The following is a 15,664-nucleotide window of genomic DNA, read 5'->3' as shown; positions in this document are numbered from 1 at the left end:
TTGGACCATGGTTAAAGCTTATGATGCTCAGTAAAAATGGCACCATAGGGTATGGACATGTGGTATGACAAGTACATTGATTTAACCTCCTTATTATCCCTTTAAGAATTTTTCTCAAAAATTTACCCATGGGATAAATATCAAGGTTAACCATGGGTGGATGGCTGGCTTTAAACTCAACCCTAGAGTCTAAGGTGAGTCATGGTAAGGCTCATTTGACCATACCAAGTTCAATTGGTTTGGATTTGACCATAAGTCTATATGACCAAATCTTATGCTTGAACTAGGTTAGGCATGTCAATTGGCTCAATTGAATATGGCATTTGGTGTAAGAGATCATGAGGAACAATTTTCATGAAGGGTGAAAGTCATTTTGAGGTTAATTGGTTAATCAATTTGGTGGATTTTTGATTTTTGACCCATTTTAAGCATATTGGGCTAAGTTTGGGTCAAACTTAACTTAGGCTAGCTTTGGGATAAGTCCAAATTAATTATTGTGGTTGGTTTAAAACATCATAATGAACAATTTTCATGAAGGATAAAAACTGTTTTGAAGTTGATTTGGTGGTCAATTTGAATGAGATTTTAATGGGTTTGGATTTAGACCTAAATGAAGCATGTAGGGCTAAACTTGGGTCAAACTTGAGCTAGCTTTGGGCTAAGCTCAAATTAATTGTTGTGTTTGGTGTAAAACACCATGATGAACAACTTTCATGAAGGATGAAAGTTGTTTTGAAGTTGATTTGGTGGTCAATTTGCATGGATTTTGATGGGTTTGGAGTATTTTGATGGGTTTGGAGTTAGACCTAAATTAAGCCTTTAAGGGCTAAACTTGGGTCAAACTTGAGCTAGCTTTGAGCTAAGCTCGAGCTAGGCTCAAATTAATTGTTGTGTTTGGTCACAAATGACCTTACAAAAAATTTTCAACAAAAATTGGATGCCAATTTGAGGTTTAGGACATTTAATTGTTGAGATTTGGGGTGTTAGCTAATATTGAGGCTAATTTGGGGATTTTTGTCAAAGATGGTCAAATTGACCAAATTGGACCATGGTATAGTTGGACAAAATGAAATTGGAAATATTTTGGATTTATTGGGAATTTTTGGAATTTTGAAATTTTGGGCAATGGAGGGGCATTTTGGTAATTTGGCCATTTTTGGAAATTTTTGTCAGTTTTGGTAAATTTGGATGTATTCAAAGTGTTTTGGAATAAGTTTTGATCAGTTTTGGGTATTTTGGCAAAATTTGGGAATTTTAGCCAAGTTTGGGTCCCAAGGGCAGTTAAGTAATTTGGGAGTGTGTGGGGCAAAAAATCCAAGATTAATATCTCAAGTAGAATTGGATAGATATCCAGGATACTGTGAGGGTATTGTGTACCTTAGCTCCAAACCAGCACTCAGGGTCAATCCTAAGGTCAAGTAGTCTTATAGGAACTCTTCTTGAGTTCTCTCATAATGATCTTACCTTCTAAACATTAGAGTTTATGACCAATATGTGGAACTTCAAGTTGAGTAAATAGAAGAGTTTTGAGTTTCTAATGGTGGGGTACTTTTTCTAGTTTTCTAAGATTAGTCAATAGGAAAGTCCTATGGCTAGACCTAGGCTACTAAAGAAGTTAGATCTAGGCTACTAAAGAAGTTTCTAGACCTCAACCAAAAGTGAGGTCAAAATGATCTTTAGATGGTTTGGTCACTTTAAGCGTCGACCATTTGATGATCCGATTAGGAGACTAGATGTTTTAGATTCGACTTGTGTTAAGAAAGGCAGAGGTAGACCTAGGAAGACTTGGGCTTATTGTATAAAAAATGATCTTAATTTACTAGAACTAAATGAAAATATGACACTAAATAGGACGCAATGGTTCATGTAGCCGACCCCACGTAGTGGGATTAAGGCTTTGTTGTTGTTGTGTTTGATAAATGAATCCCTGAGGTGGCAAAAACAAGCCTTTGAGTGTTGTTTGCTACTTCCTCTAGCAAAACTAGGAGATCCTGTTTAGAATAATCAAGTGTAATGTGAAAAATATTGTCCCATTTGCTTACAGCATTTCACTCTTATTTTTTTTCCTGTGTTATTAGCCTCTTTTCGTTGAAAACTTAGATGCTTTGCGTTTTTCTTCATGGAATTTAAGAGCAGAATATCTCTAACGCGTTTAAAATGTCTGAAAATGCTCCTTCCACTAAAAGAATAATTAACCTTAACGTTTGATAAATGAATCCCGGAGGTGGCAAAACCAAGTCTTTGAGTGTTGTTTGCTACTTCACCTAGCAAAATAAGGAGATCCTGTTTAGAACAATCAAGTGTAATGTGAAATAATATATTTTTAATAAACAAGTGATCATAAAGTGAAATTAATAATTTCTTCTGTGAGGTGCTAGATTTGAATTAGAGCACTGATCCCGACTTTTTATATAGATGTAAAATTGCGATGTATGCGATTATATGTTTAATTTCTTTAATAGTTATTCTTAATTTGCATCAAAGTCAAAAACTTGATCTAAAATAAAAGCTAATTAAGTTTTTCACTATGAAACAAATAAGAATACAATTATAATATTTAAATATGGGATGCTACGCAAGTATAAGTATCGTAGTATCGTTATCAAGTAATATAATATGGGATGCTACGCAAGTATAAGTATCGTTATCAAGTAATATAAGACTTTTTGATAAAACTCTGAATATCAAATCTACAGGGAGACTAACAATATGCGTTTAAGAAAACTAGAAAATTTAGATGATAAATCTATATAGCAAAATATTTTTACTTAAACTTAAGATGCTATAATAAGAATGAAGATTCGATTCTTTTTGTAATTTTGTTTTATGAAAATAAAGTAAACAACTAATTAACTTAACTAAATATTTGCAAGACGAAGACTAAATAAGTAAAATATATTTTTCTTTGTTATGAATCAGTAATAAGTATAAAAATTATGTTGTGGAAGTATGTTAAATGTGTTGTGCCAAATAGGAGCAATAAATTCCTTACCCTTACTAGAGATGCTATAAAGAACATTAAATGATATATAGTTTGAATATTCTTGAAGACCGACTAAGTAAGGAAGATACTAGCTCTCACTATAGAGTTCCCCCTTTTCCCTCCACCTGGGGTCTAACATCTCGTATCAAACCTTCACTCACAATATAAAATAAAACTTAAAATTAAATAATCCAAGTTGGCGGTGGCGGCGACGGTTACTTGGATGGATGATGGCTGTAAAATCTGATGGGTGGTTGACCTCTTCTCTTGATGATCCAAGTCTCCTTTTAATAAAAATCCCAAAGGTGCCTTAGTTTTCCTTCAAAATGTGTCTCCATTCAATGAAATCTTAGTTTTCTAGAAGTTGCCTCCTTAAAAGCCAATTGAATGAGTTTTCGTGTCCATGAGATATTCCCCATGTTTTTACCAAGGGTTGCTTCAAACATCTCTTCAAAAATTCGTCTAAATTCAATGAATCATCAAATAATTACTTCTGGCGGTCGGGCCTCAGACCTGGGCGCTTAGGCGTCTTAGTTCATTTTTGCTTCAAATTTGATACTTTTTTACTCGTTTTAGCATTCTTCATCTATTTGATTGTATCTGAAAGAAAAACGCACAAATACCTTTCATTAAAGCGCAATATCTCAAAATAAGGTATAAAAATGTTTATAAAAATTAAGATATAAAAATGTTTATAAAAATAATATATATTTTAAGTGTATCAAACACCGACAAGATGTAATTGAGGAAATACGTTATTGATGGAGCCTTGGCATCAAAAAGTATAAAGGAAAATAGGTACTGAAAATAGGATCATATTATAAAAGGTGAAAGGGAGATAGAGAAGTGGCAAGGGAATGATTCGTGTCATAATTCTAATTCAATCATTCATTGATTCATTACAAGGAAATAAGTTATGTCTAAATATAAAGTTATCCAATGTAGACTGCCTTTAAAGTATCAAAAAAGGATAATTTTACAATAAATCAAAATCTTAATGACAATAAACCTAGACTTATGCTGATCAGTTATATTTTGCAAAAACCTAATTAACAGAGTAATCTTTGGTCAAATTTATGGAAAAGAATGTCAAAATGGTTCCTAACTCTTTGCAAGAGACTATTTTAATCTTTGAGTTTATAAAAATGTTAAATTAGTCCTCAAACTTTTATGATATGGGCTGAATTTTAGCACTTTTCTCACAAATTTATGGAGGGGGCACCTATTCTAATTGAGCATTAGAAAGGGAGCCTTTGTAAGTAAGAGTGACATTTGAAGTTGTTGGTTTAATTTATGATTTCTACTCGACCACCTTTTTATATTTTTTGTTTCTCATGTCAATTTCAATCAATCAGAAGCTTGTTGTTTGCTAAAAAAAATTTAGGCCAAGTTTCAATTCATTGCACTTGCTTTATAAATAAGTGATTATCAACTTTAAAAAAAATAATTTAACTTAGATTATATGGTGAAATGAAATTAATTTATCATGATGCAATATTATTTGAAGGGTTTAAATGTGCTTTAGTTATAATAAATTGCATATGATAGCTTTTATTTTGGCAGAAAGTATACTAATTTAATTAAATTAACTATCTGTATATTGTTACATCTAAATTGTTCTAAAGAAAAGCCTTATGATAGAATAAATTTTTATATATAAATAATGTTTAAATATCTATAAATATTTGCTTGTTAAATATGATCTGATATTGATTAGTTGTATAATAAATAAACTTGTAAATTTCTAAAATAGAAAATATTTTTTTCATTATTTATATTATTATTTTAAATAAAATAAGAGAAAATGGTCTCTAGATTTTGTATGTGGGCTGTGTTAGTCCCAAATCATCTGATATGCTCAATTCAGCCTCTTATCATTTCAAAATTAACCCAAAATTTATTTCACTATTTGAATTTTTATTTATGGGGTGTTTGGCTGCAAGCAGAATTTAAGTTAAATAAAACTAAATCTGGTATATCCGGATTTTTTAAATCTAAATATTATTAAATCCAAAAATATGTTTTGTTCAATTAATGTTATATCCTTTTGATGTGTTTGACATACATGTATTTGAAATATTTTTTTTTCTACACTAAATCCGTTAAATCCAACTAGTAAGTGGATTTAATAAATCCGGATTTAATAAGTGGAACAAACAAAAGTTGAATGTAACTTAAGGACGGATTTATCTAATCTATTTATTGTGTTGGGCTGGATTTACGTTAAATCTAACTTAAATCCTCTTAAAAGTATCGTACTAAACTCCCCCTTAGGGTGATGGTAACTTTACGTAGAGGGATTATAGGATATATTCATCTTTTTCATTTTTCCATAGCTTTTTTTTTTTTTTATTTATTTTTTTTTTTTTACTTATTGTATTCTCTAATTTCATTTCTAATCAAGTTGTGCTATTGCTAAACAATATGTGCTAAAGCAGAAGAGAGATGGGAGATTGCGATGAGCATATGAGCAACAAATGTTGAATGAATATTACGAAAAACAATTCTTTAAGATTGGAAGTTGCAAAAAAGTTTTATGGCAAGTTGTGTTTGTGCAGTGGTGCTTGACACGATCTCCAATTTTTTTGCATTGCTTGTCATGATCTACAATAGCCTTTCTCCATATTTCTTTTTGGTGATGACTACAACTTGAGTAATAAATTAAATCTAAGTTAACAATTGAATTAAGGTATTGTGATAACAAAAAAAAAGAAGATTTAGAAAAACATTATATAATTAATCCTACCTCTAGCTTGAACTTCTCATCACCCTAAATAAAAATTATAATGATCTGACTAATTTTGATCAATTTTAAGATAAAACAAATCAAATTGATCCAATAATAGTTTGTGACTAAATATAGCACTTTACACAAATTTTAGAACCATTTTAGTCATTTTCTCAATTAAATACTATTTAAGTCACACCAAAAGAAGTGGGTCTCCGCATGTGGCATAGAAGCATAAAATATACGATAAAGGTTTGAGTGGATGTAAAAAGCATCTCTCATTGATAAACATTTAGGAACCAAAAATTATTTGTGTTAGGGTGAATTTTCAAATTATAGTTCTAAACAATAATTCCACCTACAATTCCTATGCATCATTCAGACAGTAGTTTGAACATTAGCTCACTTGGCTTTGGATTGATTAAAATAGATATGGAGAAAAAATAATAGTTGAGTAGAAATCATGTTTTGGTTAGCTTTAAAGTTATTTATCAGGTATCCTGCATCAATTTAGAATGTTGCCATTATTAAATCTTTTACTTGAATTTAATCCATATTGTAAAATGCAAAACATATAAATAAATTATTGCAATTAACCATCTTAAATTCTCATAAGATGACAGAACTGCTCATAAATTATATCTATAAGAAAAAATTATTAAAACATTAAAAAAAGTGAGTCACACTTATGTAATGTCACGATCCCATCTGAGCGCTTAGAAATACCAAACAAAAGCAGAAGGTCATAGAATGAAATTAAATTTTTAATTGCTATCTTTAAGAAATAATGATTTAGTAAATCTAAAGAGCTACTAACGAATGCAATATAAATTAACGTAAAATAAAAACAATTATAATTGATTTTTTTTTGTTAGTCTCTTCTTCTATGCTCGTTATCATTTCATTTATTCATTTTATGATTCAAGTATTGTAGCTCAAATTATTAGTTTAAATCATAGCAAGTTATCAACAACTCAACGAATATTCATAGTCATAAAATTATTGTAATATAACGAATAAAAGAGACAATGTGCTTGTTGATCAATATTCAGTTAATTGGTGTATGATCTTTTAACCGTTAATTCATTTCATTACGAACATGTAAAAGATTTAACTCATTCTATTGTACATTAATAGCAATATCATATCTTATCTATATCATTTTATATATTACATCCATTACATGAGCAATGCCTAAAATTATCATTAAATGTACTTCGATATCAAAATCTTTTCCTTGTTTTTCCTTGTTTACATGTACGAGTTTCTTAGCGTGTTTAACTATTATCATAATAAGACAAATTTTATCTATCAACATGCACATACAAGTACTCTATATATTTATTTTATTCAAATTTTCACATCATTCGATGTACTTTTATAATAATCAACATTTATAATAAATAATTTACATACGCTAAAAAAAAGTCTTTTTTTTTCAGTATGAACAAATCATTCAATATAATAGGTAAATCATGAGTAAATTTGTAGCGACAATCAATTTAAACTAGTACCAATATTACCGAATGCATTTTGTTTTAGATGAACTAATTAATCACTGTACTTTAGAAATATTTGCATCGATTTTAGAGTTATTTTTATCTTCTAATCCTTAAATGTCACCTCCAAGCAAGATACTTATTAACACACATCATAAATAATTATTTACTCATATATCGATCCTTTAATTTTTTTTATTTACTTTATTTTGTATGTTAATTTAAATGTTTCTCCTTCGATTATTTTTAGTTAATATCATACTCTTGTTCAAATTTAAAAGCCATAACTACTACTTGCCAATCGTGTTATTCTTATCATTGAATATTTATCTTTTAAATTTTTTTTTTCAATTTTTTTTTTAAATACTACTCAAACATAATTCTGGATTTCCTCACAAAAATTGTTTTAAATTTTTTTTTTAAATACTAAAACATAATTCTGGATTTCCTCACAAAAATTGTTTTCTTTGATCATATAATCTGCACTTCAATTTAATGAACTATTATTATTATTAATGTATTTTTATATATGTTAATATTTTATTTTAGATTTTTAATATTTCAAAATTAACTTTAGGTGTGCTTAAAAAAGAAATTTTTAGATGAAGGTAAATTTAATTTTTTTTATGTATCAAATCTCAATGAAGGGAGATTTCATTTTTTGAATACTCTTGATATTCCACTATCCCCTTTTTCTATTATGCTCATTATATTTTTCAACAAATTCTCTAACCTAAAATTGAATTAAAAATATAATATATATTTTTTAGGTTTTACCAAACATATATTCTTAAAACCTTGTTTTAAATTTTATGAGAAGAAAAGTACCTTCACAAAGATCACCTCAAGATACTTTGTTGCTCGCTCACCACCTGAAAATTTACATCACTTGCTGATTTTACATCGCCCCGACCCACTAATTCTTTTTCTTTTGTTGTTATCTATCCAAGCTTTGCTCCCGAGCCCTCTCGCTCTTGCTTAAACATTTCTCACACATTGAACCCCGTACAAAGTAAACACACGACGATGGCTTGCATTGTTGCTCTTGGATTAGAGTAGCATCGCGCCAAAAACTTGATCCCCGATAACTACTTATATGCAACAGTATAACAATAATTCTGATTATAATGTTCACTTATATTTCCTTATTTCGCAACGAAACCAAAAAAACTTGATCCTGAAGAAAATCCTGAAGAAAATAAGAATTTAACTTTTAATTTATATTGGGATGCTACACAAATATACGTATCGTTATCAAGTAATCTAGGATTTTTTTTATTAAGACCTGAATATCGAACCCACAGGGAAGAAATCCAATATGCACTTTTTGGAAAATTTTATATTTTTAAAAAGATAATTATTTAAACTAAAGACGTTTTCGCAGTAAAGAAATTTTAAATATTTTTGGTAATTTTAATATTTTGACAAAAACAGTACAAACTTAAAAAGATAACTTGAGTTTTTGTAGAAGAAAAACACAAAATATGAAAATATCTCTCCTTATCATGAATCAGTGATAAGTATAGAAATTCTGTTGTGGATGTATGCATATTGTGTTGTGCATATAAGAGCAATAATATTATTTACCCTTACTAGAGATGCTATAAAGAACATTGGTTAATTTAAAGTTTGAATAGTTCTGAAGACCGGCTAGGCATGGAAGATACTAGCTCTCACTCTAGAGTTCCCTCGATTCCCTCCACCTGGGGGCTAACATCTCGTATCAGAACCTAAAATAATAAACCAAGTTGGGGGTTTTAACCTGTCACTTTAAAGTCCTCTAACTCTTCATTCTTCAATGAATATTTCTCTTTTTATTTACAATCAATCATATTAACTACATTCTCTTTCATACAACCTCATATGATTCTTTCCAATTGTTGACTGAGACAATATCATCCTGATTTTTACATGTTCTCACAACTAATTTTAACACCTGGATTGGTCAAATTAAGAAGTAAATGAAGTACATTGATTTAAATCATCACAACTTCTTCCAACATTAAAGATCAATGCTCTCAATCTTTGTCACACCAACAACAAGTCTCAATTAAAACCAAAAGTAGTCTCAAACAAAAGATAAAAACTCATCTCAAGTCATCCACCAAACTCTTGAAGTTTCTTTGAATCTCTTCTCTCTTACAACACTCTCAATATAAAACTAGAAATAAAGAAAAAAATAAATATGTGGTGCCTGAAAATCTCTCCAACTAACTCCCCAATTTTTGAACATTCAAAACTTTTCCAGTACTTTCAGGACCTCTTTCAAAGTCCCATTATTCTTTTTTTTATAATTCTCCAAAAGGTGCCTTGGTATCTCTTCAAAATGTGTCTTGATTCGATGTATTTTCCCAAGAAATGCATTCTTTCGCAATAATTTTCGTCCATGGTGGTTGTAATCACCTATTAAGCCAATAAGTGCCTCAAAAAACTCTTCAAAATTCGCAAAAATCGAATTTACTCATTCAATAACTGCCACTGACGCTTAAGCGAGGGGCCTCTGGCGCTAAGGCGTGACCTTCTCTGTTTATCCGACGCTTAGGCGTCAAAACACTTTTACACATTTTTCACATATTTGCTCCAAATTTGATCATTTTTCACTACTTTAAACATTTTTCATCTTTTTACTTGTACTTGAAAGAAAAACACAAAAATATCTTTCATTAAAGTGCAATATCTCAAAAATATGTATAAAAATGTGTCTAAAAATACTATATATTTTAGGCGTATCAAAATCCCCCAAATTTAAAATGTTACTTGTCCTCAACTGACACTTCAATCTTTAAAAACTAAATATGTATGATATTTATATGAGTTTCTTTAGGAGTTACTAAAATTTAGATTTAGAAATATAGTAGTCTAATTTAGAAAAAATATTCAGTAAATGAGACCAACTTAAAGTTTAGAAATTTTTACTGTTAAGAAAGATGAAAATATAAGTTCATATCTAATTTAGAACTATTGTAAATTTTCCAAATTTAGAATTTAGTTCTTTTATTATCTCCACTTAAAAATTTTTATTAAGAATAATTTTACTTACTATATTATATCTGTAAGCTTAAGATTTTCTTAAGTCTTATACTTTAAAAAGATCAAATGTAGAACCAATTTTTGATTAGACACTAATTCCCATGTTTTTCCTCCCTTATATATTTTTTTCTTTTTCTTTTCCTTTTCTCTTTTTTTTCTTTTTATCTTTTTTTTTTTCCTTTTCTTTTCTTCTCCGCTTGCTTGTTCTCGACTTTTCGATTGTTCTTATGTCGTGAAAATCGAAAAGATGGCCTAAAATTCTATAGCTATTGTGCTGATCGAACCATTTTAGACGAGAAAAAAGATTTAAGAGTAATAAAATTATATTATTAATGTGAATTCTATGATTAATAAATAAATATTACAAATTTTTATAATGATTTATTAATTAATGTTAAAAAGTTTGACTGGTTGAATGTGCTTGATAATGATGTATCAATTATTAAATTAGGTTTATCAATAAATAGATAGTAATACAATAACTATATAATTAATAATTAATCCTTAAATATTATAGATATAGTAAATTTACTATTAAATCTATGATTCAATAAATTCTATGTAATCAAAGTTTATTTAAATATTATAGATATAGTAAATGATATTGGGATTTATGATATATGTTATCTTCGAGTTTAATATTAAACATTCAATAAATTACTTGTTGAACAAAAATTAGACTATTTTTATGTTTGTTTGTTTATCCTTTAGACTTTTAAGAAACATTTAAGCTTTTTTATTTACTAGTTTAAACAAACATGATAAAGTATTAATCGAGTCTAGTTTGGGTTATTGATCGAGTGCATTGGTTCATTTACAATCCTAACGCTGGTGTTGATTTCACTGAATCGACATGTCTCTTCTCTCTCTCTCACACACACCTGGTTGATACTGGAATTTAACACACGTAAGGGAAGTACATATTATTACTGAATTCGAAGTCTGAAATTACTACAAATAGTAGAGAAATTTGAAATTGCATTAAACAACAACAAAACTATGGAATTAGGGTTGGATCTAGGGTATATAGGTGGTGCGAGTTAGGGTTTGAATTTTTAGGGGGGTGGTAAGGAGGTGACTACCAAGCTGTAAATGACAGGACAATTGAGTCCAGACAACAAGCAAGCAACATAAACTTCTACGGGAGGGTTGTTCTGGGTGGCGACAACAAAGAGGAAAGGGCGGAAATGTGGAAGCAATGTGGGAGAGATGTATGAAGGATATATACCACATGAAGACCGAGATACAACCGGAGCACCACTTGGAACTTTAGGATATAATCCGTAGAAGAAAAGGGAGACGCCGACAGCTATCCCAATGCAAATAACAACAAAAACTGAACCCTAAATATCAACAAAAACAAATATATATTCCTATATAACTAGGAGTGAGCCCCCTTTTAAAAAAAGGCGACACTCTTGCTTAGAGGGCCGGTTGGCTAGCCGTCAAGTCCCCTAGACCGAACAGGTTCAGGTAACGAGTGAATAGACACCCCTCGTCACTAGTGTTATAGGTAATTTTTATTTATGCTCACCCCATTATTTGAGGCTCTTTAGGCCACCTAAAAAAATAAATAGTGGTGATTGTGATATATCTCCATCATCATCATCATAGTTTCATCCAACTTTTGTTTGCAGATTTTGTACATGTAGATCAAAATAATAAAACTATGATTGTGCAGTCCCTTGAGCTAGATATGCCTTCACAAATGCAACCATTTGGATGTGATTTATTTTTCATTGTTCGTTTGAGTTTTATTTAAAAGCTTGTAATGACGTGAGTAATGTAGTGTGGTCAAACATATGTGAAATATTTTTGGAGTGGCTTGTTTTATTAGTTACCTCTCAAATGAATACATCAACTGATATTATATTGGGCCACTAGCTATGGTCTCATATAATAGATGCATTGGTAGGTATTCTATTGTGTTAAAAAACATAAGTGGAAATATTCTCTCCGATTTACGCAAATAATTAAAATATTCTCTTTAAACTTCTGCAATTTATTCTCTTCCGCACTAAACATAAAATTACAAAGAACAAGTTTTTTTCAATCAAAGGATTTAATGTTTATTCCGATAAATTATTGAATGCAATTGGTATTAAATGATCCTTAAAAATATGACAATCATGTCTCTTTATTTTAAATATTTTTTTCTGATTTCTGATCGTTACGTCTTTTAAATTTAATGCATTTCTATCTGACATTTTTAAAGGCTGCACTCATTCACACATTGCTCTTGATTGATTAAATGTGAGATAAGTTTTAACGTTAACATCTAGAATTTTTGTAGCACTTTTATGACGGAGCTGCAAATCTTTCTTTCTCTAGAACTCCTTTAAATTCATTCTTTTTTCAAGTTGTCTATTGGTTTTTTAGATTCATCACAATGTTTAATATATTTTTTAGGAGTGTAAAATATCTAGATTAGTCATATTAAGTTTGTCTTTTGACAAGCTAAATCTTAAAAATCATTTCTTTTAATTCAGCTATGATTAACAACATAATGCGGGAGTTTACCATCAAATAATATAGGCGAGTCTGATATTTTTAATTCTGTTTTTTGAAAAATGCATTATTTATTTATTTTAAATCAATGGTCCATGGGCAAGATCATCAAATAATCAAATCATGATTTTTTTTTTGTATTTTAGTATAAATACTTTTGTTAATTTATAAAGTGTGGGCAAGCTTATTCTTTTGTAGTGCTTCAGTTTGATAGCATGTAATAAACGGAGAAATCACCAATAGTTCACATAAGAGTTGCTTTTATTAAAAAAAAAATTATTTCCTAAAAATCTCATATGTAAGCACACATTTCCATAAAATTCTTTGTTCTTCTATCAATGGTTGTAGTATATATCTGTTTTTTGTATGCCATGCGCATCTCTAGAGAGAGATTGTAAGGTGTTATTATAATTTGTCAACACCAATAATGGGAGACAACTTGACCATATTGTGTGAAGCAGTCTGTACATAATTCATCTCTTAACATTTTGTGTTAAGTGATTAGGATGAGTATGGTTGAAGTGCTTATATGCTTCAGCTTTTGATGGATGGTTAATAATATTTTGTTTAACTGTTCACTCGTACCATCGCAGGTGTTCCATTTAATTGTTGATGCATGAAGTCTTTGTAGACAAATAAAATAACTTCTTACATCGGATATCCTTTTTTGTATTTTGTGATTTGAATGTATGCTCTACAAAATTTACATTTAATCTCTATTGCAGCATGCTTGTAATATAATATATAGCCATTAGCACAACAATATATTTTCTGTGCACTTACACTAACTTGTGAATCAAGTCTTTGTTCTTGTCTAAAAGAATTCATATCACTGAGCCTAAATTCATTATAAAAATTAATTTTTTTTTTTTCAAAGCATGCTTTCATTTGAAAGCGAAGAATAGACCCTGTTCATGGCAATCATTATGAATCTTATAATATACCTGGAACCTTATTGCCTCTAATCTCCAGAAGCAGATATATTTTTGGGAATTTACATGCATACCACCACCCAATTCCTATCTGTTTACATATCTAACACCTAAAGTTAAGCTTTTACATTTGCAATCTTTCTATCAAATCCATATACCATCATTTTAACTTTTAAAAAGTGAGAGGCACCTTTTCATACATAGGTGTGGTTGCATGCATGTAAAAATCGAACTTTAGGTGTTAGGAATTGAGTGGTATTTATGTGAATCTTCCAATTATTTTCTCTTTAAAAAACTAATTATTTTCCTTTTCATCCAACCATACAGCTAGAGTGCATCGCATGCGGCCACACATGGTATGCATCCCGGGATGCCATTTCATCGCTCACGATCGATACTCCCAACATCACCGGGAATGTCGGCACCGCTCCATGGGCGACGGCCAAGTTCGAAGAAGTGCAGAAGATGCTAGTAAGCCCTCGTGACTCTGAGAAACCTGCTTCTGATCTTTTTCAAAAATCAACCGCTCCTTATATGCCTGTGTTAGAAACCCAAAAATCTTTCAATAGATCAAAACCTCAAGAAACTCATGATGCTTCGGCAACTATAGAACACTAGTGGTCTGCATATGTGTGCCTTGCTTACGAATTATGAAGTATTTTGCTCTTTTTGTCTAATGATAGGCTTCTCTTGCATCATTTTGTTTGCGTGTAAAATTTAGAACTTTTGTGTAATTTTCAATGTAGGAAAAGGGCTAGTTTCACCAAGGAACCCTTTCATTTTGTTGTAAATATACCCTACGAGGACGCTTTTTCTAGAAAGCTAAGCACTTTTGATTGTTTTATAATATTTGCATTTACGTATCTAACACCTAAAATTTAATTTTTACATTTATACATACAAAATCTTTCACATCACAAAACATACTGCTGCTGTGACTTTTAGCAAGAGAAATGCACCTTTTAATGCATGTAAAGGCGATAAATATGTAATAATTGAAATTTAGGTGTTAGATGTGTAAATACATCAGAATTGAGTGGTATGCATGTTAATCTTCTTACGATTTTTCTCCTTTTACTTAATTGGGTTTTGTGAGTTGCAAGGTATAAATATTAATAAGATTGGTGGAAGTATTTATATTATCATGCTTAATAGAGGTGGGGAGGTCAAAACTCTAGTCATACAACTACGTGTCACCTCCCAAAAGAGCTCTTCGGGGTGGTGGGCAGTTCAAAACTTAAATACTGTTTTTCGGTCCTACACCTAGCTAATGTGAGACTTTTTGTCCGTGACATTCTCCTCCACCCAATCACGTGACACTCGTCACGGATCGGCTCCACTGAGGGTCCAACTGGATCATGGAGAATCCACACACTTGACAGACAATAATTTGCTCTGATATAACTTGCCACCTCTCAAAAGAACTTATCAGGGTGGTGGACAACCCAAGACTTAAATATTATTTTTCGGCCCAACACCTAGCTGATGTGGGACTTTTTGTCCTTGACATTCTTCTCCATCCAATCACGTGACGCCTTCGTCACGGATCGGCGCCACCGAGGGTCTTATTGGACCATGGAGAGTCCACACACCTGACGGACAGTAATCTGCTCTGATACCACTTATCACCTCCCAAAAGAGCTCTTCGAGATGGTGGGCAGCCCAGGAAGGACTTAAATACTGCTTTTTGGCCCTACATCTAGCCGATATGGGACTTTCTGTCCGTGACATACAGCTCAACTTGAGCTGTAAGAAACTAGCAAAATTGAGTGGTATGTATGTAAATCCTCCTTCATTAATTTGAATATTATTTTAATAATAACATGCATTAAAATAAGTCCACCATTATATATCATTCCTAATTCTCTACCGTTCAAAGAAGCATTAAATATTGAAATAAAATAAAATAAATTATGAAAATATTTTGATGGCACATACGTGCTCCGCATACCCAAAAAAAAAAAAAAAAAAAAAAAAAAAAAAG

The 15,664-nt window shown here is 30.6% G+C and overlaps 1 protein-coding gene across 1 annotated transcript in view; it reads left to right on the top strand.

The window, feature by feature from the left end:
• LOC110017925 overlaps positions 1–14,522 on the top strand; it is a 42,947-nt gene extending 28,425 nt beyond the window's left edge. The window contains exon 8 of the mRNA XM_020715090.1: positions 14,008–14,522. Coding sequence (XP_020570749.1) covers positions 14,008–14,298 — 291 coding nt within the window. The 3' untranslated portion in view covers positions 14,299–14,522. The remainder of the gene's footprint in view (positions 1–14,007) is intronic.
• Positions 14,523–15,664: the final 1,142 nt, after the last annotated feature.

The sequence above is a fragment of the Phalaenopsis equestris genome, unplaced genomic scaffold (genome assembly GCF_001263595.1).
Source record: "Phalaenopsis equestris unplaced genomic scaffold, ASM126359v1 Scaffold000002, whole genome shotgun sequence".
Taxonomy (NCBI): Eukaryota; Viridiplantae; Streptophyta; class Magnoliopsida; order Asparagales; family Orchidaceae; genus Phalaenopsis; species Phalaenopsis equestris.
Note: the sequence above shows the minus strand (reverse complement) of the source record. Positions and strands in the feature narration are given on the sequence as shown.